Source organism: Thamnophis elegans, chromosome 11 (genome assembly GCF_009769535.1).
Source record: "Thamnophis elegans isolate rThaEle1 chromosome 11, rThaEle1.pri, whole genome shotgun sequence".
Classification (NCBI taxonomy): Eukaryota; Metazoa; Chordata; class Lepidosauria; order Squamata; family Colubridae; genus Thamnophis; species Thamnophis elegans.
Genome location: NC_045551.1, coordinates 13,630,634 through 13,657,840, shown reverse-complemented (window position 1 = coordinate 13,657,840; position 27,207 = coordinate 13,630,634). Strand labels below are relative to the sequence as shown.

At 43.6% G+C, this 27,207-nt stretch overlaps 1 protein-coding gene across 1 annotated transcript in view; it reads right to left on the bottom strand.

The window, feature by feature from the left end:
* Positions 1 to 307: 307 nt before the first annotated feature.
* The window catches only part of LMX1A (LIM homeobox transcription factor 1 alpha), an 88,492-nt gene continuing 61,592 nt past the window's right edge, over positions 308 to 27,207 (bottom strand). Inside the window, exons 5-9 of the mRNA XM_032226822.1 lie at positions 24,770 to 24,936; positions 17,486 to 17,563; positions 15,072 to 15,141; positions 2,613 to 2,786; positions 308 to 468 (exon numbers count right to left, since the gene is read on the bottom strand). Of these exons, the coding sequence (XP_032082713.1) occupies positions 308 to 468; positions 2,613 to 2,786; positions 15,072 to 15,141; positions 17,486 to 17,563; positions 24,770 to 24,936 (650 nt within the window). The remainder of the gene's footprint in view (positions 469 to 2,612; positions 2,787 to 15,071; positions 15,142 to 17,485; positions 17,564 to 24,769; positions 24,937 to 27,207) is intronic.

The following is a 27,207-nucleotide window of genomic DNA, read 5'->3' as shown; positions in this document are numbered from 1 at the left end:
ACATTAGATACATCTTAACTTCAGAAGAAAATATTTTATTTTCTTCCATGCATTGCTTCTATAAATTGACTTGCAATGACAAAACAGTTCTGAAACTATTCTTTCAAATATTCCTTGGTTTTTGCCAAATTTTCCAAATGAGAAATGAATTTTAGAAAATTCAAATAGATGAAATATTCATGTGATATATATTTTGTTTTGCATGTTGTGCCTTCCTGATGAAAAAGAAAACCTCTTCCCATTTTTTTTCCTCCATATGACTTCTGTAATGAATCCAGCACTCCGTTTATTCATGACCTCAAATTCCTCAAGATGTAAAGTAGGAGCTATGCATCGAGTACAGGTTGTCAATGGGATTGCCCACTCTTGATTGTAAGGGATCAGGTTCTGTAGTTGCTAAGAAACAGTTGCTCTGGTTGCTGAAGGAGGTGTCATCACTATCCATCTCACAAAAAATGGGCTCAGAACCTTCACAATAGAAAAAAAAAAGGTTAGTTGTAGCATCATCCTTTGAAAGAGAAAAGTCATATTTGGAGCCACAAAAATGAGTCAAAACTATGAAAACTATTCAATGCAACTTTACTCTAATACAATTTCCATTTATTTAAATAACGGATAGAAAAGTTGCCAACTATTTCTGAATATCACGGCTGCTAGATGTGAAACTGCAAAAATCCAGCTGATCACTAAAGAGTGGCAAAAACATATTTCAAACCCTAGCTTGTTGCTGATATCTTAGTGGTCATCTGGAGTTTTATAATCTAGATCTGTTGGGGCTATAAGATAGGATAGTTGAACTGGCCTAGATACATACGATAGGTTGGAAATGTATAATGATCAAATTTCCAGAAAATTGATAAAATGAACTCATACATATGAAAGCCAATTTGGTGTGGTGGCTAAGGTCCTGGGTTAGAAACCAAGATGTGTTGCTCAAATTTATCATCTTATCTTATTTTAAGCCAACACAGTAAAACTTATATTCTGAAAGGTACTGTATAATACCAGGTGTGTCCAATCCATGACTGAAGCACTGTATGAGGACCTGGACAGCTAGTAAAGCAGCCCCACAAGATCATAAAAATGTTTTTTTTTTTTTAAAAAAAAAAGGAAGTTCATTATTCATATACATTTACTATATTACATATTTTGTTTGCCCCAAGACAATTCATCTTCAATAATTGAGGCCTAGGCAGTTCAAAAGTTTGGACAACCATGGTATAAACTGTTATAATACAGAAATAATCATAACAAATAAAAATGGTTAGCTGCCTCTCAAAAAAAGAACAAGAAAAAGAAACCTAAGTCAGCCAGGAGCTGGATAGTACTCAGAGACCATCTGGAAATTGTTGTAAGATAACCTAGGACAGTGGTCTCCAACCTTGGCAACTTTAAGACCTGTGGACTTCAACTCCCAGAGTTCCTCAGCCAGCTTTGCTGGCTGAGGAACTCTGAGAGTTGAAGTCCACAAGTCTTAAAGTTGCCAAGGTTGGAGACCACTGACCTAGGAGACTAAAAAATGCTTGCTTGTTTTCTTGCAGATGTTTCATTACCCAAACTAGGTAACATCAGTAATGAAACATCTGCAAGAAAACAAGCAAGCTCAGAGAGTACCAAGGACTCCTCATTTCAACCCTGGGCTACAAATATTCTCCTTTATTGAAAGCCAAAAAATGTAGCAAAAATGCAAGGGCAAACTATTTAAATATTGTTGCCAAGAAAACAAGAAGGAGAATCCATATACTGTAGTCATCTGGAATTAAGCTCAAACTGAGGAAATCTTTATCAGCGTCACATCACTTTAAACCTGACTGCCTAAACTTAGCATACATAAATGTAGTCTTAAAGGGTTAGACATAGCTGTTAACTTTGGAGAAACTGAATTTTGTGCTGCTAAGAATTTAAGGTTAAATTCCAAGTTTCCAAGTTTAATAAAATTTGTATGCCGCCCACTCCCATTGGGACACTGGGCGGCTCACAGCAAGACAAAGAAACAATTAAAATTAAGAATAAAAAATACAATATTAAAATTCCACATCATCCATTACATCTAAGCAGGGCTGGATATCAATCAACAGCCCCAGGCCTGCCGGAACAGCCAGGTCTTGATGGCTTTAGGGAAGGCCGGGAGATTGGTAAGGGTCCGGATCTCTGCGGGTAGATTGTTCCACAGGGCCGGCGCAGCAACAGAGAAGGCCCCTCCCCTGGGGAGCCGCCAACCAGCATTGTCCGGTTGATGGCACCCAGAGGAGGCCCAACCTGTGCGATCTTGTTGGTCGTTGGGAGGTAAGTGGCAGGAGGTGGTCTCTCAGGTAACCAGGTCCTAAACCATGTAGGGCTTTAAAAGTAACGACTAGCACCTTGAAGCGCGTCCGGAGACCAATGGGGAGCCAGTGCAGCTCGCGGAGTATAGGTGTAACATGGGTGTATCTAGATACACCCCATATCACTCGCGCGGCTGCGTTCTGGACCAACTGTAGGAGCGCTTCTCCACAGATACTTCATGACATCTCAATTGGAACTGTTAAGTGTTTCCCTTAGTTCAGGCAATACATTGCATCTACTTACATAGAAGAGGGTATATGTGCTATCTGAGCTTTTTCAGTCCTTACCATAAGGGTGCATGTGGTCCCCGGGCATCTGTGGGGGAGTAAGTCCTTGCTGGAAGGAGTCTGAATTATAGGCACTATGATCAATAACCAACATTTGTTGTGAGGCTGGTTGCAAGGTTGTATATGAATTCGTGATTCCTTCAAAATTAGCGATGTTGCCATTGCTTGTCTGAGCTGGAAGACAAGGAAAAATGAAGAGTTTTTAATTTTTATCTCACCTTTAATTTTCATCAATATGTGACGGTGTATCTACCTAATATTCCCATTTCCTATATTCCACATAACAACAATACTATAAGGTAACCTGACCGGAGAGAGAATGACTGACTGAAAGTCATCCAGCCAGCTTTCATACCTAAGGGAAAACTAGAACTTACACCTTGGTTTCTAGCCCAGCATCTTGGTTTGGTCTGCTTTGGTTTATTGGATTTATATGCCGCCCATCTCCCAAGGACTCAGGGTGGCGTACAACATTAAAAAAAAAAACACATATTGCAAAAGTTTAAAAAAATTAGATAGACTATCCAAAAAACAAACCCAATTAAGATTAACTAATAACATTTTTTAAAAAATTCAACTAAAATTAACAATAATCAATAATTTATTTTGTTTTGTTCAGGCCAGGCCGGCTTGCTGGAAAAGCCAACTTTTTAGGGCGCATCGGAAGGACCGGAGGTCGGGGATTATACCAAGCTCCGGGGGCAGCTCATTCCAGAGGGAAGGCGCTCCCACAGAGAAGGCTCTCCCCCTGGGGGTCACTAGCCGACACTGTCTGGCCAACGGCACCCTGAGGAGGCCAACTCTGTGGGATCACACTGGACGGTGGGAGGCTACCGGTGGCAGGAGGTGGTCTTGCAGGTATCTTGGGCCTAAGCCATGGAGCGCTTTAAAGGTCATAATTAGTACCTTAGCCACTACACCAAACTGGTTTCATATGTATGAGTTCATTTAATTAATTTTATGGATATTTGATCATTAGACTTTTCCAACCTACAGGAGATATCTAGGTAATTTCTGATATCTATCTATACCCCTAACAGATTTGGATTACAAAATTTCAGATGGCCGCTAAATATCAGCAACAAAGTAGAGTTTTAAATATGTTTTTGCTACCATTTAGTGATCAGCTGAAATTTTGCAGGTCCCATCTAGTCATGATATTCAGAAATGGATGACAACTTTTTGTGTTCCATAAATTGAAGATTACGATGGCCATATTTCCTAATTCCTAATAATGACTTCTTAGGTAGATTATTACAGAACTTAAAAACTGAGGTGAATGGCACGAAATATTATGGTCCTCAGATAAACCAAAAACCTCTCCAACTCAAGAAGTTAATTTTTATAAGAATAACAATGACAAAAACTGAATCTTGGGTGAATAATAATCAAGTTAATAGCAAAATAGTGGAAGAGAAAGAGAATGAGTGTCCTGGTTTATATAATCTTTCTATGGCTTTCAACAAAGGGGAAAATATCCTGCTACCCTCCACCTTTCATCTTCTGATGTATAATAGTATATGTGTGTATATGTGTGTGTATTCAAGTCAGTGTTGGCTCCTGGCAACTGCTGGGTCACGATCCCTGCAGTTCTTTTGACAAGGTCTGATTCAATAAAGAAGCAGTAAAACCTGCTGTCTGAATTTCAATATAGCTTCCAAAGGTCCCATCTCTACAACCAATTCTTGTGAATCCATGTCCCTCTACAACAGACCTGGGCATTGTACAGCCCATAGGCCACATCCAGCCCTTTGGCTGTCCTGTCCAGGCTACAGCAGCATTGAAATATTGGCATGGGACAGGGCAGCATCAACAGGGGAGGGGACAGCACAAGTGGGGGCCAGGTATAGTAGCAGTGGTTAAGGTTAAGGTTTATTCAATTTGTATGCCGCCCTATTCCCGATGATACAGCATGGGTTGCACAGGTAAACCCACCAGTGGCTGGCCAGGTTAGGTGGTCTTAATAGAATGGACCTTATAGATTCATTTTAGTTTGGCCTTTTACTCCAGTGCCCTGGAGTCCCAAAGTTGACTTTTAACTTCCTCATATTACAAATAGGGCTGAACAGTGTGGCAAGACTCTGTAAAGGAGGGGCACAGGAAGCCAGGCGTGGGGGAGAGATAGAACAGAGAAGTTGCAGAAAACTGTTGGTATGAATATCTGCTTTTGTATTTTTCCAAGATGTACTTCCCTGTTCTGGACAGGGGTTTTTACGTTTTGTATGAATACGCCTCTTTAAACGCCCTCTGATTGACGAAGTTTGATTAAAGGTATAAAATCACTGCCCTGGGCGTAGCCAGGCCAGTTCAGATGTTGGTGTGTGAACACGCTGAACTCGATGCATCCAATAAACCTGTTTCTCTTCCTTCGTGGTCTCAAGTCCTGATCTTTCGTAAGTAGATTACAAACCTCAATCTGCTGCAACATTTTTGGCGAGCCAGCCAGGAGTTGAGGGGTCTTTGGGACCCTCTGGAGCGTCCACCCCGGTGTCAGAGCTCATCTTGTCAGGGGGAACCTCCCTGGCGCCAACGGACCCGTTTGATCCGAGGGACTTCCCAGCGACAGAGGGCTCTGGCAGCAGCGTTTGGCGATTCCAAGAACCACCAGAGAAGGACCAGAGACCAGGCATCTAAAAGGCATCTAAAAGGCTGGCCAGCATCGCAGGAGGGAAGCCAAGTACATGAGGCAAGTACTGTGGGAACCCTATTTAGACCCGGACTCCTTGTTGAGCCGGAGGTGAGGCCTGATCTCCCTCACTAGGTGAAAGGTTTTGGGGAGGATTGTCTAGTGTATGTGTGTGTGTGATTGAGGGGGGGGGCTACTGCATTTCCCTACGATAGCCGTGTCCATCTGGTATCCTGGGTTAGAAGCCTGTGTGGGATGATTGTTAAATTTTTGTTGTCTGGTACCCTGGGAGGAGTTGGGGGGGCAGCAGTGTTCCCTTGACCCCTTACAATGTATGTTAAATCATTTTAAAGAAGGATATGTGACTCAGGACTATGGCATTGAGTGAAGCAGGCATGAGCTTAAAAAGTTTTGTGAATCTGAATGGCCCACTTTTGGTTTTGGGAGGCCCAACAAAGGCAATTTTTGATCCCAACATAGCTTTGAATATCCATAGGTTAGTGTTTGATCCTGTTCAAACAGGATCCGTATATTGACGTGTAGTACAATTTGTTGAGGAGACAGCTTGGCTAAAAAACAAATGCAAAAGACCAACAGTGTATTCTTATGGCTGCTTGGGTTGCACACCCCAGATGTCCCAAGCAGAGACCACCAATCCTAGCTAGTGCCCCAGAAGAGTTGCCAGAACAGGAAGAGGATCACCACGACCCTCACCACGACCATGCCAAAGGGGGGCTACACCTAGTAGCTCAAGAGACTTGAGGGCATCAACAAGCCGAGCATCTGTGGAGTGGATAGAGTGAGGGCTGGACGGTGTGACCTCTATGAAAGTCCTGTCAGAGGGACAGGGGATGTGGACCCTCTGAGCTCACCAGAATTTTGGGAGAAGAAGGAAGAGGAGATAGAGCAGTCTGAAGAGAGGGAGAAGATTAGAATTGCAGTGTCTAACATTCTAAAACCTGATGTTCCTGCTCACACCAATCTGGCTGACTTTATTGAGCAACGATTCCCTTCAAGGGACCCGAGATGGAGCCCCTATGACCCCCACCAGTTGACTCTGCTACGTAATCATCAACAGTTAATTGTAAGGGCTGGCCGGCTGGGAGGAAAGCCAGCCACTAAAATGTCTGAACTCTGCCGAAAGCCCTGAGGTTTTTATTTATGGTAACCACTAACCTTCCTGAAAATATTCGGATGCTAGCTATGGTCTTTATTTCTCAGTCATCCGACACAAGCTGTAGAAGCTGGAAGGGGCACTGGGGAAGCCCCTCAATGAGCTTATGAAAGTAGCTAGAAGAACTTTCGTCAATAGAGACTTGTTGGAGGAAAAGAAAAAAAAATCAAAAGATGCAGAAAAAAAGCAGAAGTGCTCGCGGCAGCAATTAGGGAGGGGAACAGGCCCCCACCCTTGGGACGGAACCGATGTGCCATCTGTTACGAACATGGCCACTGGGGAGGGGAGTGCCTCAACCGGGACTGGGCTCCACCCCCTGAGGAAAGGGAAGATGACCGCCCTAGGATCCCCCCCCCCCTACCAAGCTGCCCCAGGAGACCTGAATCTTACAGGAGGGCCTTCAATGGCATGCAGAGGAAAATGGTTTTCAGTCATTGATTCAAAGGATGCTTTCTTTGAAATCCCCATCAATCAAAAAAAGTCAGCATTCGTTTGCCTTCAAATGCCCAGTCACAGGCAGAAAGCAGCAATATGCTTGGACACGTTTGCATCAAGGCTTTGAAAAAAAAACAACTCCCCCACCTTATTTGGAGCTGCATTAGCCATGGATCTGAAACTTTTAGACATTGCCCCACCTGATGTGGTTTTGCAAGATGTAGCTGACTTGTTGGTCACAGGCCAGACGGAGGAAGCTTGTCATGCCACTGCAGCAGCCCTACTGCTCCTGCTACGAGGCCTCTCGGACCAAAGCCCAATTAGTCCAATTAGAAGTTAGATATTTGGGTTATGACATCCAATAGGGACAAAGGACTCTGGGCCATGAGAGGAAGGAAGCCATTTGCCCATTTCCAGCCCCACGAAATAGGAGCTTTTTGGGGGCAGCAGAATTTTGCTGCATTTGGATTCTCAACTTTGCATTGTTAGCAAAGCCACTTTATGAAGCTACCAAGAGGACCGGAAAAGGAGCCCTTGAGGTGGGAAGAAGAGGAACAGAACAGCTTTTTGGAATTGAAGCATGCTGTGACTCAGGCTCCTAGTTTTCTGACTTGACATCCTTTTCAGTTGTTTGTGGACGCTAAGCAGAATATGGCCATTGGGGTACTGACCCAAAAGTTGGGAACATGGTATCGTCTGGTTGCATATTTGTCCAAACAGCTGGATCAGGTGGCCAAAGGGTGGCCAGCCTGTCTCAAGGCTGTGACAGGAACTGCCCTACTTACCCAGGAAGCCAATAAGCTCACCTTTGGACAGCAATTAAATATCTACACCCCCCATGCTTTTCGAGTTGTCTTAGACCAGAAAGGTCATTTGTGGCTTACCAATCCACGAATGTTGAAGTATCAGGGGCTTATTACACATAACCCCCTCATCAAGTTTGTCCAATCTATGCTTTGAATCCAGCAACCGTGTGGCCTGAACCAGACTCTGAAATTACTCATGATTGTTTGCAAACCATTGAAGAAATCTATGCCAGTCACCCAGATTTGAAGGATAAACCCCCCTCACACAAAGATGCAACTCTTTGTACAGATGGAACCAGCTTTCTACATGAGGGCGTGCGAAAAGCAGCTTATGCTGTAGTCACCCTTGATGATGTGTGGGAAGCCATGCCCCTACCACCAGAAACCAGTGCCCACTTGGCAGAACTACATGCCCTCACAAGGCTTTGAAATTGGCATGAGATCTACGAGTCAACATTTACACAGAGTCCAAATAGGCCTTCCTAACTGTCCAAGTCCATGGAGTTTTAGGAAAGAGCTCTTCACAGGAAAAAGGCCTCATCACAGCTGGAGAAAGGACATCAGATATGACCCCAAATTATGCGTTTGTTGGACAGTGTGTGGGCCCCCAAACAAGTTGCCATTATGCATGTATGGGTCATCAGATAGGGGTTTCAACAACTGAAAGAGGAAACAACAAAGTTGATCAAGTTGCCAGAGCAGCAGCCTTGGATCCCCCTTCTCTACAAGCCACATGCCTCACTCAGCCCCAGGAAGGACAACCCCCATCGTATAGTCACTCAGGAACCCAGCAAGCTGAAGCAATAGGGGTGGAACTACTAGATGGGTGGTGGGTTCTGCCGGACAAAAAGGTGTTTGTTTCCCAGCAGTTGGCATGGGATGCTGTCTCCTCCCTGCATAAGCATTTGCACTTAGGAAAAACAGCTTTGAAAAAAGCCTTGGCTCAGGGAGGTCTATATCAACAATTTTCTAGCCTGGCAGCTGCTGTTTGCTCTCAATGTCAGGTATGTGCTGCTAATAACCCTCCGTCAAGGCCCAGTTTAGGTGGGAGGGTCAAGAGGGCAGATCACACCATAGAGGATAAGTTGGCCAAAATTTGTCAGGAAACTCATCTCAAATGGCCGGATGATGCCCACAGCATGGCGTTGCTGGCAAAGAGGTGCACTCTCACCAAGGAGTTGGGTGTCTCGCCATTTGAATTGTTGTATGGAAGGGTTCCTAATTTGCGTGGCCCACAGGTGTTGCCCAACCCCAAGTTACAGACAAGGTGAAGCTCAAACAGTTGCAAGCCCTGAATGCCATAATCCACAAATTGCAAAAATATGTTTTGTCTTGTCGTTCTCATGAAATTGTAACTCCAGTCCACAACTTCCACCCAGGACAAGAAGTCTGGGTGAAGGACTGGTAGAAGGAACTATTGGGCCCCAAATGGTGGGGGCCGTATACTGTTGTTGTTTTTTCTCCCCTTGTTGTTAAGGTAGCTGAAATTAGGCCTTGGATTCACTGGACCCGTTTTAAATTGGCTGCGAAAGCTTACTGGAAGGCCTCCAGTGACCCTGCCAAGCCTCTATACCTCACGTTTCAGAAACACCAGGAGGAACGCCACCTCTTCTGCGGACACACGGGAAGCTGTCGCTCTACGAACAGGTGGTGAAGAACCAGCGCCCTCTGCAGGTGTCGCTCCAGGTGCCGTCGACACCCATCGCACAGGCAACGTATCGCGTCTACCATGGAAACTCCGCCCCGTCCAATGCCCAGGCACAACCATGAAGACTGACTAGCGCCTACGCCGAGCTGCGTGCATTAGGAGAGGCCTGATGCTGGCAGTTCTGATCGTGTTTTTTTTCTCCTATTCATTTCTATTCTCATTGACTCTCTTTATCTCTATCAGGCAATCTTGGCCAGAGCAAAGGGTGAGGCCCATTGGTGGTGTGGGAAGTTCCGAATGATTACGAGGACCCCCACTCCATCCTTTCCTATAGGGGGGAATGAGGATAATGAGGGTACTCCCCAACAAATGGAAGCTAGGCCCCTCACCTCTATAAATGACTCCCCTGCACAGGTAACTTCTGAGCCAATGCTAGAAGAAATGGGTTCAGGGCCTTTCCCCCTTTGCAAAGACTGCTTTTATCAGGGTGAACAGGGACTGCATTTTGTGTATAATGAACGCTGTTTATTAAATTGCCATCCGGAGGAGGGGCTATCCCCCTGTTCAGAGGAGACAGGGAACTATTGGCAGTGTTGCATGAACCCCAATGTCACAACTTGGGCACCAAACAAATGATATACTTTGACCATTAGGTGCCATCGAAAAAAGCCCATTCAGAGACCCTTCCCAGACCCCTTTCCAGAAAGGACAAGGGCTCAGGTGAAGCGGGCCCCCCTTGATTTCAGTCTGAAAATGGAATATGACATAACTTATGACCAGATTCCCATAATAGTGGAGATAACTTGTCAGCTTATTGGGGATATAGGGAATCAGTGGTTTCTACAATGGTGGTCAGAGAATGAAAATCTGTCAAGCATGGATGCACAAGACCTGAGTAAGTACTGGCGCATAGGTGTAACGTGCAACAATAGTGCTAAAGCCAGTCGTCTGGAGGTCTGGATAACCCAATCCAACTACTTGGAAACATACCAATGCCATGCGGGGACACTTGATAAGAACCTCAGCAGAACAGCTATAGCCACCCTAAACACACAGGGAAAGGGAATGGTGGTTCTGGAGCCACTCCTACAACAGGGTAGGAACCCCCATCCCAGATGGACCCCTCAGGAGGGTGGGAGGGGCGGCCCACAAGGGAAGGAAAAGGGAGCCCCAAGGGAACCCAGGGCCACAAGGGAGGCCATTACCCCCTCTCCATTGGAATGCACTCAATGCCTGCAGGATCCACAGAAGGACAAAAGGAAAAAAGCCACAAAACCCCATCTAGCACTTGGGAAGCCCCGGAGAACATGTATTGGATTCGTGGCACGTTGGCCTACGAAGTCCTCCCTGTGTTCTTGGATGGATAAAACTTTCGTTCTTTCTGTTGCCCATCCAATCACGACAGGTGCTAGGGGTCCTGGTGTATGACTCAGTAGGCCCCATCCGTCAGAAGAGGAAGGTAGACACAGCCTTCTCTAACTTTCCTTGTAAGGAACTGGCTGAATACGAGAAATTCGACATGTGAAACTCAGAGAGAATCGTATGCACATATGGGAGGGCCACTTGGGCTGAGGATGGGTCTTGGGGTTACCGCACCCCAATCTACATGATCAACTGGATCATGCATTTGCAGGCAGTATTGGACTTGGCTGGGGAGAGGATTGATAAATCTTTGAATATCCTCTCCAGTGCCACTGGCAAACTCTGTACTGCAGTGTACCAAAATCGATTGGCTCTTGATTACCTCCACGCAAGGGAAGGAGGGTCTGTGGGAAGTTCAACTTGTTTAATTGCTGCCTTCACATTGATGAGACTGAACATGTCATTAAGCAGCTCACCACAGAAATAAGGCAACTCACTCATGTCCCAGGGCAGGAATGGAAAGGTTTTGATTTAACCTCCACTTCTAACTCCTGGTTCCCGAAATAGCCAGGGTTTCACCCCTCTTGATGGAGAAATGGGCCACTGCAAAGGTCCTGGCCCTGGTGGGATGCTCAGAAGAAGGACGCTCGAGCAAATATGTTGGGCTCATGCTTCATGGAGAGGAACCTGCCATTTATGAAACTACACAGTAATCTTAGGATTGGGTGAAGTTTCAATAGGGGGGAATGATACAGCATGGGTTGCACAGGTAAACCCACCAGTGGCTGGCCAGGTTAGGTGGTCTTAATAGAATGGACCTTATAGATTCATTTTAGTTTGGCCTTTTACTCCAGTGCCCTGGAGTCCCAAAGTTGACTTTTAACTTCCTCATATTACAAATAGGGCTGAACAGTGTGGCAAGACTCTGTAAAGGAGGGGCACAGGAAGCCAGGCGTGGGGGAGAGATAGAACAGAGAAGTTGCAGAAAACTGTTGGTATGAATATCTGCTTTTGTATTTTTCCAAGATGTACTTCCCTGTTCTGGACAGGGGTTTTTACGTTTTGTATGAATACGCCTCTTTAAACGCCCTCTGATTGACGAAGTTTGATTAAAGGTATAAAATCACTGCCCTGGGCGTAGCCAGGCCAGTTCAGATGTTGGTGTGTGAACACGCTGAACTCGATGCATCCAATAAACCTGTTTCTCTTCCTTCGTGGTCTCAAGTCCTGATCTTTCGTAAGTAGATTACAAACCTCAATCTGCTGCAACACCGAGAGACTCAGGGCGGCTAACAATCTGGGGGGTAGGGGGTACAAAATAAAAGTAAAAAGACAGACAATTTAAAAATACAGCAACATTCATACCTCGGATGGGGCTGGAAGATTCAACAGCCCCAGGCCTGCCGGAACAACCAGGTCTTAGTAGCTTTGCGGAAAGCCGGAAGGGTGGTAAGGGTCCGGATCTCGACGGGGAGATCGTTCCAGAGGGCAAGATCATGCCCTCCATAAGAGTCCCAACTTTTCATGTGGCCTTTTGGGGAAATTAATTGCCCACCCTGGCTTTATAAAATACTGAATCTCCTTTTCTCTTTAAGTTCTGTCTTCTTCTCAACAGCCCCTGTCCTCCATCAGGATCCACAGTGGAACTGTGGGAATTTTCATAAAATTTTAAAATAATCTTTATTGAACTCATGAAACTAAATCCTAATCTATCATTGTAGGGAAAATAGGAGGAGGGAGTATATGTACTACCGTGAGCTCCTTAAGTAAAAAAAAACCCATATATCCACAAGTATAGATATCTACTACAGGCCACTCACTCAACCTGAGAAAATAGATGAACTCTTTCCTGATAAATACCAGAGGACTGGAAAAGAGCTGATGTGGTACCAATCTACAAAAAGGGAAAAAATGGATCCAAAATGTATAGGACAATCAGTGTGACAGTGGGAAAATTCTAGAAAAAACAATCAAATGGTAAGTTAGTGACCACCTTCAAGCAAACAAGGTGATTATGAGAAACCAGCATGGATTTGTTAAAAACAGATCATGCCAGACAAAACTTATTGAACCATGGTGGTACAATCAGAGGTGGGTTGCTCCCGGTTCAGCCCGGATTGGGCGAACCGATAGTAGCAATGGCGGGAGGCTCTGCCTACCCACCCAGATGCTTCTGCGCATGCGAGGGTGCCCAAACTGGTAGTAAAAAAAATTGGCAACCCACCACTGGACACAATTGTTAGAAAGCAGTAATGCAAGCTACTTCTGCTGATTGCTGGCTGCCAGCAGCTGGCAGTTCAAGTCACACCAGCTCAAGGCTGACTCAACATTCCATCCTTCCGAGGTCAGTAAAATGAGGACCCAGATTGTTGGGGGCAATATGCTGACTCTGTAAATTGCTTAGAGAGCACTCTGCAGCAGTATATAAATCTAAGTGCTATTGTCATTGCCTTTTTTGATAAAGTACCTAAATTAGTGGATCAGCAAAGTGCTATGGATATAGTATACTTGGATTTCAGCAAGGCATTTGACAAAGTAGATCATAACCTACTTCTTGGTAAGATACAATAATGTGGGCTAGACAATACAACCACCAGAAGGATTCACAATTAGCTGATCAATCACACTCAATGGGTAGTCCTTTTTGGAACTACGTCTACATGGAGGGAAGCATGCAATAGGATACCTCAAGGTTTGGTTTTAGGTCCAGTACACTTCAACCTCTTCATAATGATCTAGATGAGGAGATAGAATGGGAACTTATCAAATTTGCAGATGACACCAAGGGGGGAATTGCTAACACTTTGGAAGATAGGTTCACGATCCAGAAGGACCCTGACAGACTTGAACATCGAGAACACTTAAGTAACAAGATGCAGTTCAGTGGTGGGAAACATAAGGTCCTGCACCAAGACAATAAAAACCAAATACAAGAGTACAAAATCAGTGGTACCTGTTAATTTACGATTAACAGTAGTAAATGTGATACAGATCTGGGTGTCCTACTGGACCACCTCTTAAGTATGAATCAGCAATGTGCTGCACCTGCCAAAAAAGTCAATGAAGCCTTAGGCTGCATCAACTTAACTGTGATTTCTACATTCTACATTGATTTCTATGACCAAATAAAGATTTGATGATGATGACAAGAAGTGATAGCACTACTTTACACCAACTGTTGAGACAACACTTGGAATATTTCATCCAGTTCTGGTCAACATGATACAAAAAAGATGTTGAGATCCTCAAAAGTGTACAGAGAAGAGCAACAACAATGATAAAAGGTCTGGAGTAAATCATATGAGAAATGGTTGGGGAGCTTGGTATGTCTAGTCTATCCAAGAGATAATTAGGGGGACTTGGTATTTACTTGAGGGGTGTCACAAAGAAGAGGGGATTGACATTCGTCACCAGAGGACAGAACAAGAATTAATGGGTAGAAACTTGTTAAAGAGAAGTCCAACCTAGAAGTAAGGAGAAATTTTCAATGGAATAGCTTGCCTCCTGAGGTTGGATGTGATGCATTATTGGAGGTTTCAAAAATAGACTGGAAAACCATTTGACTGGGATGGTATAAGGCTCCTACCTTGAGCAGGGATTGGGCTAAGACCTCCACTATTCCTTCCAGCCATATGAGTCTATGAATGCTAGAAGACTCATGATTTATGACTGGTCCTATCATCACAGCATCCCCACTGCATCAAAATTTGAGCACCTGGCAATCAGTATCCATTTACGACAATTGCAGTATCCCAGGGTCATGTCATCACCATTTATGACCTTCCCAGTTGGCTTCTGAGAAGCAAAATCAATGGAGGAAGCCAGATTTGCTTAATGAGTAATCTTAACAACTACAGTGATTTGTTTAACGATCATAGCAAAAAAGCTCACAAAATTGGCACCCCTCACTCAGCACCTACTTTCCTTAGAAGCAGAAATTCTGATCCCAATTGTAAGTCGAATATATGAATAAATATTTGCCCAAGAAAGGAGAACAAATTGTGTATGTATCTGTTTGTATATGAAAGGGAAAACAAGAGTATGAAGATAAATGCTTAATGGGTGTGTATATTTCTGGGCATGTATTTTCAGGTTTACATATCCACAATAGCAGCATCTTCTCCCTTCAGGCTAGAACTGTCCTACCTGGTTCTTTATGGCTCCAGTACAGTTGCCTGGAACTCATTCAGGCTTTGGCTGAAATAGGTTAATCAAGCACTGTAATAAAATATATACAAAACCTGAATTTGTAAAGAGAAACAGTTGGAATATATTTTCCTTTCTTGATTAATAACCACTGTACTTTCCCTGAAAAGAATTTACATCTTATTTTCAGAATAGCAGCAGGGGGTGTATTTTCAAGAGAGAGAGTTTCCACATGAAAAGAAAATCAGAGACCAAATCTTACTTGCAGTGAATCTTTGTGTGTTTTGCTGATCTTGCTGTTGCTGTTGTTGTCGCCTTGCTAATTTCTTCATCTGTGAGTAAAGTGGGAAGAAAATTCAGAACAACATAATAACTCTCCTTGGTTATCTTGAATGGTAGAATAACCTCAGAGAAAATTGATGGATGGGTAAACAACTTGGATGACTCCTGGTGATGCTACTATGGTACTCTGATAGCCTTCATCTGTTGAATTCTATGAAGGATAACTGGGAGAAGCTCCCAAGCTTCCTACACTTATAAAATGATGAGACATTCCTGCCTCATGTTTATTCAATCATCTTTACCTTTCTACCTAGCGATAGCCCTCGCTTACTCATTACGTCTTCAGCAACTATTCAAAGTTCCAACAGCACTTCATGAATGAGGGGTACTTACAACAAATCCTCAAAGTTCCAACTGCTGCAGCGCCCCACAGTCATGTGATCATAATTTGGGTGCTTAGCAAAAAGCTTGAATTTATGTTGGTTACAGCATCCTATGGCTGTATGGTCACCATCTGTGCCAGTTTCCCTAAGCAACGTCAATTGGGAAGCCAGCAAGGAAAAATCACAAGTTGCTCTGTAAGTCCTACCTCCTATCTTCCAAAGCACCACATCACACATTTTTTCCTATGGGCTTCCCTGTACTCACACACATCCCCTCCCCCAACTCTCAGGTGGACTCTGCTATGCTCCTTACCTGGACTCCTGGGACTTCCCAATTGTGCTTATAATGGCAACTGAAGCTACTTTAATTGGCCTTTCTAAGTGATACAGTCACATGACACCACAATTTATGACTGCATCCCAAGAGAGAGCCGAGATGGCGCAGTGGTTAAATGCAGCACTGCAGGCTACTTCAGCTGACTGCAGTTCTGCAGTTCAGCTGTTCAAATCGCACCGGCTCAGGGTTGACTCAGCCTTCCATCCTTCCGAGGTGGGTAAAATGAGGACCCAGATTGTTGGGGGCGATATGCTGACTCTAAACCGCTTAGAGAGGGCTGAAAGCCCTATGAAGCGGTATATAAGTTTAACTGCTATTGCTATTGCTAATTGTTGCTGTACTTTGAGTACTATCTGTACTCAAATTACTCTGGTATTGCCTACAGCTGCTGTTCCTTTTTTTGTACTCATCCAGCTCCCCTATCTTTATATTAATATACTCCTATTAGTACAAAAGAAATAATTGCATCCGGACTGAATAAACTCTTATGTAACTTTGTCCAAAAAGTTAATGGAAATATAATTTTCCCGTAGCACCTCCTTCTATGTATACTCCTTGTACAGTCTTAGATAATTTCCTATACTAAAGAATATGCGAAACAAACATTTCCACACCCAATTTATTTTCTATAGAAATATCAGTCTTATACATTTTCAAAGGTTAATTTAAAAATCATACTGAAAGTTTTAACTTTTTATATACCAGGCTCATAAACTATTTTTATGTACAAATGCACCAGTTTAAAGTTTTTAGCTGGAGCCTCCTCTGTGTTATACATTACTTTTTTACCTGACAGAAAGAAAAACTAAATGAACAAACACACATACACCGCCCGCAAATCTCTTAAATAGAATGCCAGCCTGGTCTAATGGTGAAGGTCTCAGGTCAGAAACTGGATGACCATCACTTCTTCTCCTGTTTTAATTATGGAAACCAGCTAGTGATCTTGGGCCAGCTACTTTCTCTAAGCCCAACCCATCTCACAAGATGATGTTGTGGAGAAAATAGGAGGAAAGAGGAGTATTAGGTATGTTCACTGCCTTAAGTTATTTACAAAAATAATAAAGGCAGGGTTAAAAAAATGTTTTTCATTCCTCAAACTTTCCTGGCTCCTTCTTTTAAAACTCTAGAGGTTTCATAGCTATAGACCAGTGTTTCTCAACCTTAGCAACTTGAAGATGTCCTGACTTCAACTCCCAGAATTCCCCAGCCAGGGGAATTCTGGGAGTTGAAGTCCGGACATCTTCAAGTTGCCAAGGTTGACATATCTGGGATGCATATAATTTTCATATAAACTGTTGAAGAAATTTTGACAAGGAGAATGGTGAAAAGATCTACTTGCCCCTTGTATAAAGTTGAAGATGTCTTTTTCATAAAATCATTCTGAAAAAAATCTTATTTATTAGTTCCAACTTATTAATATGAAAAGTTTGAACCTACTGAGATAAAATTAGTAAAAAAATGCATGTCATCAAATGTTGGAAGTTAATGTTTTTCCTGTGCATATTAAGTATTCTGCGAGACATGGTGGTTGGTTTGAGTAATATATATTGGAACTCTAGTCCATTAACTCCAATTTCTGACATTACTAGGGAAAGAATATACACAGCTGATGTAGACAGGCATCCTCTCCTAGCAAATATCATAATATTTAATTATTAATGTAATTATTACCTTAGCTCTTTGATTCTGGAACCAGACCTGTACAACTCGGACACTAAGACCTGTCTCAGCTGCTAATGTTTCTCTTACCTTTAGGAAATGCAGAACATGTAATTATACTCAGTATCATGAGACAAATGATCAGCAAAATGTAAAATATGTCTGTTTACATAACATTTTCAGCTTTCAACCTGTCCCAGTACTTCAAAATTTCCAAATATATTGCAAGGTCTCTCAAAATATGAATGGCAAGAACGTTTTGTAAACCTGTGCTCATTTTAAATTTTAAAAATAAATTTAAAAGCTCCATTATGCCTTAACTTTTCTTTCTAAATTAGGTGTCAGTTCTGTTTTATTGGTAACCCATTTCTACAGATCTCTAGCTATCTAGGTGGTTTTAGGGGCTCTTAAAAATATATATTACTGCCTGCAAAGTAATTCCCATCTGCACAGTAGGAAAACATAAATTATGACAGATGCATGGATCTCATTGTGATTAGTGGATCAGCATTTGCCCTAAACAAAATAATTTTCCTGTTTGTTTTTTCTAGAGAGTGATGGGAGAATGGGGTTGAATGTTAATGTTTGAAATGAGAGTACTTCGATTATTTTTTTAAAAAAATCTGTTTTTGAAGTTTGTAATTGTTCTTTAGGCCTTATTTGTTCTGGAGTTGAGTTTTCTTCAAGTCAACATTGAAAGTTTTGGAGCAGACAAGAATAAGTGAGTCAATAGTCTTCTGGTAGTGAAGAGACTGACCCTAGAACTGGTATTTTGGATGTGCTCATCATGTTTCCACCAGGGAAGATGAGGCCCAGTTCATTTGTGGTGCTGGAAACTTACACAAAATTCTGTTACAGTTGACTAGGATGAGTCATGCTGGAAGGGAAGCAGATACTCTTTATGATATTGTGGTGAAGAGACAAGGTAGTGGATTCTAGAGCCGAGGTGGCGCAGTGGTTAGGGTGCAGTACTGCAGGGCACTTCAGCTGACTGCTATCTGCAGTTCAGCGGTTCAAATCTCACCGGCTCAGGGTTGACTCAGCCTTCCATCCTTCTGAGGTGGTGAAATGAGGACCCAGACTGTGGGGGCAATTTGCTGACTCTGTAAACCGCTTAGAGAGGGCTGAAAGCCCTATGAAGCGGTATATAAGTCCAACTGCTATTGCTATTGCTATTGCTATTGCTAGACTTATATACCCCTTCATAGGGCTTTCAGGACATTTAAATTGCCAGAATGAAGCGACCTTCTTGGCTTTGTCATTTGCCAAAAATAAGTCATTATTGGTACATATTTCTGGTAGTAGTCAACATACCAGCAAACCTGGCACACAAAAGCTAGTTTTCTGTATCTCTTGGCTGCCATGTAAATTTTGCAGCCTTAATCTGATACTGTAGTTTTCATATTCTTTAATACTTTTGAATAAACTCCTTGAATTATGTGTCTTATATATCTCCCAGGATAAATATGGTCTTGCAAGCATTAGAGATAGATAGAGATAGATAGATAGAGATAGATAGATAGATAGATAGATAGATAGATAGATAGATAGATAGATAGATAGATAGATAGATAGATGATAGATAGCTGATAGATAGCTAGATAGCTGACTTATTTTTGGCAAATGACAAAGCCAAGAAGGTCGCTTCATTCTGGCAATTTAAATGTTGATCTAGACACAGAAGAAGAAGAGACTCCTGAGGAGGTAGAGGTAGACTCCTGAAAGCCCTATGAAGCGGTATATAAGTCTAACTGCTATTGCTATTCTGAATTGGTTGGGAGTAAAAGTGTCAGACTTGCCTGAACATTGCAGTTCCTTGAGCATAGGCCTCTTAAATACACCTAATGGTTTCTGCCCACAGGTTCCATGCCAGACAACATTTTTCATTTGAAAGCTTGCAGAGCTTGCCTGCTGGACTGGTCATGTGATTCATGACTAAGATCTTTGACTAGTTTGGTATTGCAGACTAGAGTATATGAATTAGTATTATTCCAGCAACTGATACTGATGGAATTAGGGGCTAGAAAAGGTGTTAGAGATGTGTAGGATAATAGTAAGAATATATGGGCATCTTTTCTAAGAATCTGGCTTTCTTGTGCCTGCTGAATGCAGAAGCAGTGTGGGAGCCTGCTGTGACTGATGGTGGGATCAGGGTACATGTGAGTGGCAGAGGGAATAGGGCAGGCAGTTCCATCTGAGGGGTGATCAGCAGAGAGAGATATGAGAGTAAGCTGGGAGTAGACTATACACAGGGAAGTCAGAGTCAATATTTAATATTAATGTCACCTTCCAGTTCCTGAAAGTGCTTTTTCAAAATGGCAACTGGACTGTTTTTTCCTTGAGGAAGGAGAAGAAGGTGTTTCACTCTTCTTCTTCTTCAAAGCTTTATCAGTTATGACGGTGGGGAGATGGAAGAATAGGTTCTGACAGGATGGTACAAGGGGGAATGGAAGGACTGTATTTCTTTGCAGTCATCTGGTTGTTAGCACACTCTCAGAAAGTCATTGAGGCCACTTGAGGGTTTATTTATGCTAAGTCCTCGACTTGTGACCGGTCCTAAAGTCCTGGAAGGATGGACAAGACGTGAGGTGGCTGAGGTGAGTTGAACAACAATTTATTGTAAACAGAACTAGTAACTATGTACAGGCAGAATTCAGCACCTCGCCCTGCTTGGCAGCTATTTATATGGGAGCTGTCAAGCAGGGCGGCCAATGGGAGTGCTTCTTGCAGCCCGTGCTCAGCCAGCCGCGCTTTAGCCAATCAGGATCATGTGTCATCAGGATCACATAAATCAGAGTGATTTGATGAAGGGCCAGGAAGAAACGTCTGCTATAAGACAGCACATTAGGCAACAGAACTATCCTCAGCCCGGATCACATATCTGCCATGTTGGACCTCTGCCTAACCACTACCTATTTTAAACACAACGAAGGTTTCTACAGACAAAAACATGGTTGCACCATGGGTTCATCTCTGTTCCCCATTGTGGCCAATCTCTACATGGAAAAGGTAAAAACCAAAGTCCTAAAATCCTTCACAGGTTTTCCACTCATTCACTAGTATATTATACCAGTGGTATAAGTATATGGACCATACTTAGGTCAAGTTTGAAACACAGGAAGTGGAAGCTTTCGCTAAACATATCAACTCTGTGGACATACTGTATATATTAAGTTCACATGGGAACATATTAAAGAAAACAGTCTTGCTTTCCTGGACTGTGCAACGCACATTAAAGAAGACAGAAGCCTTAACTTTGAAATTTACAGAAAACCCCTACACAACGCGCTCACATTTGCAAACCGGTAGCGAAGGTAAATTGATTTCAATGCTGGTCAGTGCCTATTCTTCCATTTCCCCACCATTATAACTGATTAAACTTTTTGGATGAGAAGTGAAATGCTTTCTTCCTCCTCAAGGAAAAAACAGTCCAGTTGCCTTTTTGGAAAAGCACCTGAGAATCTCCATAAACATTTTCTTCCAGTTTCTAATATCATCCTGTTGCCAGGTCTTTAGATCCACAACGATCCTTTTTAAAGGAGGTGGTGCAGTGGTTAGGGTGCAGTACTGCAGGCCACTTCAGCTGACTGTTATCTGCAGTTCAGCGGTTCTAATCTCACCGGCTCATGGTTGACTTAGCCTTCCATCCTTCCGAGGTGGGTGAAATGAGGACCCAGACTGTGGGGGCAATTTGCTGACTCTGTAACCGCTTAGAGAGGGCTGAAAAACCCTATGAAGCGGTATAGAAGTCCAACTGCTATTGCTATTGCTATTGCTAAATGCCAGGTTTGCTGGTATGTTGACTACTACCAGAAATATGTACCAATAATGACTTATTTTTGGCAAATGACAAAGCCAAGAAGGTCGCTTCATTCTGGCAATTTAAATGTTGATCTAGACACAGAAGAAGAAGAGACTCCTGAGGAGGTAGAGGGGTTCTTTGAGACTGTCAGTAAAGCCACTAGTTTATTAGATCCATGCCCCTCCTGCTTAGTTAAGGCCACCCAGGAGGTGATGTATGGTTGGATCCATCATTCTTGAAAGAGAGGTGGTTTAATCTCCTTGAAGAAAGTGGTGCATCCCCTCCTCAAGAAGCCATCATTGGATCTATTTTAATTCAGTCTCCAATCTTTCTAGGTAATATTGAGGAAAAGGGAGACAGGCTCCAGTTCCAGATGATTGTTAAAGAATTAGTTATTCTACTTATCCAAATAGAAAATTGTTTGTTTAGTTTGTTTGTTTGTTTGTTTGTTTATTTCATTTGTATGCCGCCCTTTTCCCCCGAGGGGGACTCAGGGCGGCTCACAACTCAAAACAAGGGAAGGGGGGATACAAACAATTTGACAACAACACAAAACAATACATAATTTAAAAGCGCAACAATCATACCATTCGAGATAGGGGCACGGTTCTTTAGCCCCAGGCCTGTCGGAATAGCCAGGTTTTAAGGGCTTTGAGGAAGGCCTGGAGGGTGGTGAGGGTGCGAATCTCCATGGGGAGTTCGTTCCAGAGGGTCGGAGCAGCCACAGAGAAGGCTCTCCTCCGGGTAGTCGCCAGTCGACACTGGCCAGCGGATGGAATTCGGAGGAGGCCTAGTCTGTGGGATCTAATTGGTCGTAGGGAGGTAATTGGCAGCAGGCGGTCTCTCAAGTACCCAGGTCCAATACCATGAAGGGCTTTAAAATCTAGACTGGGTGTTGGCAACCTGCGGTTCTAGAGTTGCATGCAGCTCTTTCTGGGCCCCCAGTGGCCCTGTCGTGGCAGAGGGATGAAAGAGCTGTCACCCTGTCATGACTATGGTGATGGGCAGAGCCTTAGTGTGGGAGCGAAGTTATGGGGCAACAGCATTCCACCTTTGTCACAATACATTTGCTGTTGCTGCCAGCAAAGAAGGCTGGAAGAGAAGTGTGGGGGTAGATCTTTCAGGGTGGGGGCCTTCCCCCAAGCCTGGCTTTCCTTCTCCCTCATCGGGGAGGCCAAGAGAAAGAAGGGGGCAGCTTGGGGAAGTGTTCCCCTCCCACGGCTGAGCACCAGGCACAAAAGCCCAGTGGGGGGAGGTGGCTGTCCCCATTGGTGAGTCAGACAGTGGAGAGGCCTGGCCCAGCTCTCACAGCTGTCCCACTGTTCAGCACCTCCAACATGGGCTGCCACATTTGAAATGTGGTGCCCCTTTGAGGAAGCCGGGCAGCGATGGCTGGGGCAATGGGGGGGCAGAGGATGCATCAGGGCTGCTCCCCCCTCCTCAGCAAGCAGGGCCTGGAGGAGTGCAGAGAGTTGCGGGCTGAGCGCCAGAGGGTCAGAAGGCATGTTCTGATGTTGCCCCAACAAGTGTTTCCAGCGCATGCTCCTCCCGAATTGGATTTGGGAAGGGGGAAGGGAGCAGGGAGAAGGGTAGTGGGGTTTCTAGGAGGAGAAGCCCGTTTGGCTTTCCTTTTGGCATGAGGCAGGGGGATAAAATCCAATACCTCCTCCATGGTCTGCCGCTGTTCTTGCAGTGCCTTGCGCAGCACAGTGAAAGCTAGTGTGCATCACAATGGGGGAGATGGGGCTCCCCCCCTCTCCTGGAGCCCATTCCCTGCCCCACTCACCCTTGGCAATTCACTCTCTCGGGGAGGAGAGCAGGTTAGGCATCCAGCATCAACCAAGGCCGGAAGTAGGGTTGGGATAATGCTTCTTTGAAGTGTGTGCAGCGATCTAAGGCAGCAATCTTGTGGTGCTATGATGTAACAGCCTGATAGTCACTCCTTTTGCAACCCAAGGTTTATTTTTGTATCTTTCCAGAGAGAGAGATAGAACATGGCCGAATTTCCTTACAGTTATTTCCTGGGTGTAGGGGTTGGGAAGTGGGGATGGGGAGTTGGGAAGGTAGGGGGGGAGAGAGAAAGAGAGAGAGAGAGAGATAAAGAAAGAGACAAAGAGAGAGACATAGAGAGAAAGAGATATGAAAGCAAGAAAGAGATATGAGAGAGAAAGAGATATATAGTTAGAGCCATAGAGAGCGATGGGGGGAAACAAAGAAAGAGATGAGAGAGAAAGAGAGATAGAAGGAGAAAGAGAGAAAGAGATGAGAGAAAGAAAAAGAGAGATAAGAGAGGGGTAGGGAGATAGAGAGAGAGAGAAAGAGATGAGAGAGCGAGTGAAAGCGAGATCAGAGAGAAAGAGAGAGATAGAGCCATAGAGAGAGATAGGGGGAGGAAGAGAGGGAAAGAGATGGGAGAAAGAAAGATATGAGAGCGAAAAAGAGAGATGAGAGGGAGGGAGAGGGATGGAGAGAAAGAGATGAGGGAGAGGGAGAGATGAGAGAAAGAGATGAGAGAGGGCGGGAGGAGAGGGAATAGAGAGAGAGAAAAAGACAGAGGAGAAAGAGGAAGAGAAGATGTTAGAGGGAGAGAGAGAGAGAGGGAGATAGAAAGAAAGAGAGATGAGCGGGAGAGGAAGAGAGGAGAGAGGAGAGGGAATAGAGAGAGAGGGAGAAAGACAGAGGAGAAAGAGGAGAGAGAGATGTTAGAGGGAGAGAGAGATAGAGAGAGGGAGGGAGAGAGAAGAGAGATGAGAGGGAGAGGAAGAGAGGGAAAGAGGGAGATAGAAAGAAGAGATGAGGGAGCGAGTGAAAGAGAATGAGAGAGAAAGGGAGAGATAGGGAGGAGAAGAGAGAGGAAAAGAGAGAGTAAAGGAAAGAAGAGGGGGGAGAGATAGGGAGAATAGGGGGAGGGAGAGAGAGAGAATGAAGAGAGAAAGAGATATGAGGATGGGGGAGGGAGAGGGAAATAGAGAGGGAGAAAGACAGAGGGATAAAGAAAAAAGAGAGAGATGTTAGAGGGAGAAAGAGGGAGAAAGAAAGAGAGAGGAGAGAGGGGGAGGGAGAGGGAAATAGAGAGGGAGAAAGAAAGAGAGGGAGAGAGATTTCTCACCCACACCCACAGAGAAAAGAAAACACCAGGAGACACAAAACCCGCATAGACATGGCTGGGGGGGGGGGAGGTCGTGTGACTGGTGGTAGAGAGTGAGTCAAGTTGGCCATGCCCACCCAGGTTTTGTGGCTCCCAGTGTTTGTTTTCTGTGGAAGCGGGTCCAAATAGTTGCATACAGCCGAGAATCTGTGCCGAATGGGGAGACCCTTATAAATTAAATTAGAAATATAAAGAATTATTGTTTTGGGATCACAATATGCATGAGTTACGGAAACATCAATCTCTATAAGTATCTTGGGATACAAAGACCTTAGTCAGTAAAAACTGCCAATCATAACAGATCCTACATATAGGATTCCAATGTCTTCTGATTATTAAAATGTACCTTCCTACATGGCTTAGAAGATACTTCAAATGATGCTTTAAATGCTCGGCGTTGCTGTGTGGTTAGGATTGTCCGGGGTCGCTTGGGCCGTTTATGATCCCTGATCTCCTCAGCTGCTTTCTCAGTCTCTTCTATTTTGCAGAAGCTGGCCTCATCGTCACTTTTACCTTATAATATGAAACAAGCCATTGCAATAACATTCACAAATTGTTATAATTAAAATATTTAGCTTTAAAATGTTGCACAAAAACTTTAATAAATGAACACAGATGTAATTTGGGAAGCTACTTCCAATAAAGTGTTGTGCAGTACATGTGTGTCAGGGGTGGGTTTCAGGCGGTTCGCGGCAGTCCCCGCGAACCGGTTGGTCGGCGAACCCAGAAGTAAGTAACTTCCGGGAACACCGAAGGGTCCACCCGCCCGCCCGCGTTTCTTACCCGGTTTTGATGAGTTCTGCGCTTCCACGCATGCGCAGGACGCATACAGCGCCTGCACGATCCTCCAGGAGCAGCTGGAGCATCGCACAGATGCTAGTATGCATGCGTGCACTGCGCGCGTGCACGAGGACCCCGCCAGCCCCGTTCCAACCGAACCGGTTGGAACGGGGCGAGAAACCCACCCCTGATGTGTGTACATGTTGGTATGCACCTGCCTCACAGTTATGTGGTTGTCAGGGAAACAGAAGGAAGAAAGAATATTAAGTATGTTTACCACCTTACAAATACAAACTTTGTATTATGACTGATGTCTACATTCAGAGAACGTGGTTTTAAACAAACACATGACACATTCAAATTTTAATTCCAACTTGCAATCTAAATTGAGTATATTCCATTGTACCATGTTAATATCACTTTAAGTCTATGTAGACAAATTCTACATGAAATCAAAATACCATTGTAAAAATGACAGAATATATGAAAGTATTGGCATAATGAGATTACTGTTCTAATTTAAAAAAAATAGCTTTTTAAAATGTGTTTTCAGACATTCAATTTCTTTTGAGTGCAAAACACAGAACATGAGACAACTGGAAGTAAAAGGAATCAGTGGTTTTTCTCTTCTAATTCTTGATCTTGAAGAATTGCATTGCAGCCAGTGGTGGGATTCAAATAATTTAACAACCGGTTCTCTTCCTTAATGACCAGCTGGGTAGGTGTAGCTCAGTGATCATGTGACTTTGTGGGTGTGGTCAACACAACGTCACTAAGGTCGATGGGCGCTTCGCCTCAGCTGTTGCAATGTCATAAGGGTTAACCAGAGAGGCAGTTTCTGTAAGCAGGGCAACAAAGATTAGCTAGAAACAACACCAGGATGTTTCCTTCCTGCCTTCCTTACAGGATTAGCCCTGTAAAGTGGAAAGAAACAAAAGGAGATTTCTTCCAACAACCGGTTCTCCGAACTGCTTAGAAAGTTAACAACCGGTTCTCCCAGATAGGTGCGGACAGGCTGAATCCCACCAGTGATTGCAGCCCTACCAGGAATAGCTGGGTATATTGAAGCTATAAATGAAGGTGAATGAGAATTTAAAATTAAGTTGTATGTTAGGGTTAGTGGCTCTTCTAATTTTGTGGAAACTTTAAAAAAATGATTTGCATTGAAATCGCTTTTAAAAACCCCAATGCAAGGCAGGGATAAAATTTTGAAGCAAGTGACTGTAGGTAGGAAGTTTATCCTGGCCTATTTGCATACTGTTATCTCATTTAGGGTCATTTACTTTTTTAAACTCTTACTCTTTTAAACTCTTACAAACTCTTTGCAAGTTTGTAAAAGTGTTTTGGAGCCTTATCCTGGATGTGTAGCTTACCAATTACCAGATTTTAAAATAGAACAAATAAGCACTTATCCTCAGTATTCTAAAAAAATTCGGACTTTATTCCTGCTGTATTTCCTTTGTCCAAACTTATTACCCCGCAACTGTACTGATTTGGAATTCCCACCACTCCCAACAAGCCTAGGGGATTGTTGAGAGCTTGAAAATGGAAGACCGAGGAAAACTTAGAGAATTAGAGTGATAAAATATTTCCCACCTCTGATTGCATTTGAAGCATGAAACAGAGAAAGTTTAAAATGACCGATTGGAAAAATGGTGCTGAGAGACTCCTATCCAAAGAAAGAAAAATAGCTTCAACACCCCCCCCCCAAACACCTGCTTACCAAATCCCCCCAAATAATGGAAAGTTGGTTCTGCTTTAACATAAGCAATGCTTTTAATTAACTCTCCTCCACAGACAGGGTAGAAATTAATTAATCTTTAAAACTCCTCCTTATGTCACATGGCAAAAGACAACAGGCGGTGTATATTGTCTGCACTGACCTCGACTCAATAGGGGAAAGCAATGAAATACTGGATTCATGAAAAAGATGAAAAAAATTCTTTGGTTTGAGGGAATTAGGGGAAGGAGAGATGTTAGTGAATTTTTAATTGGAAAGACGGC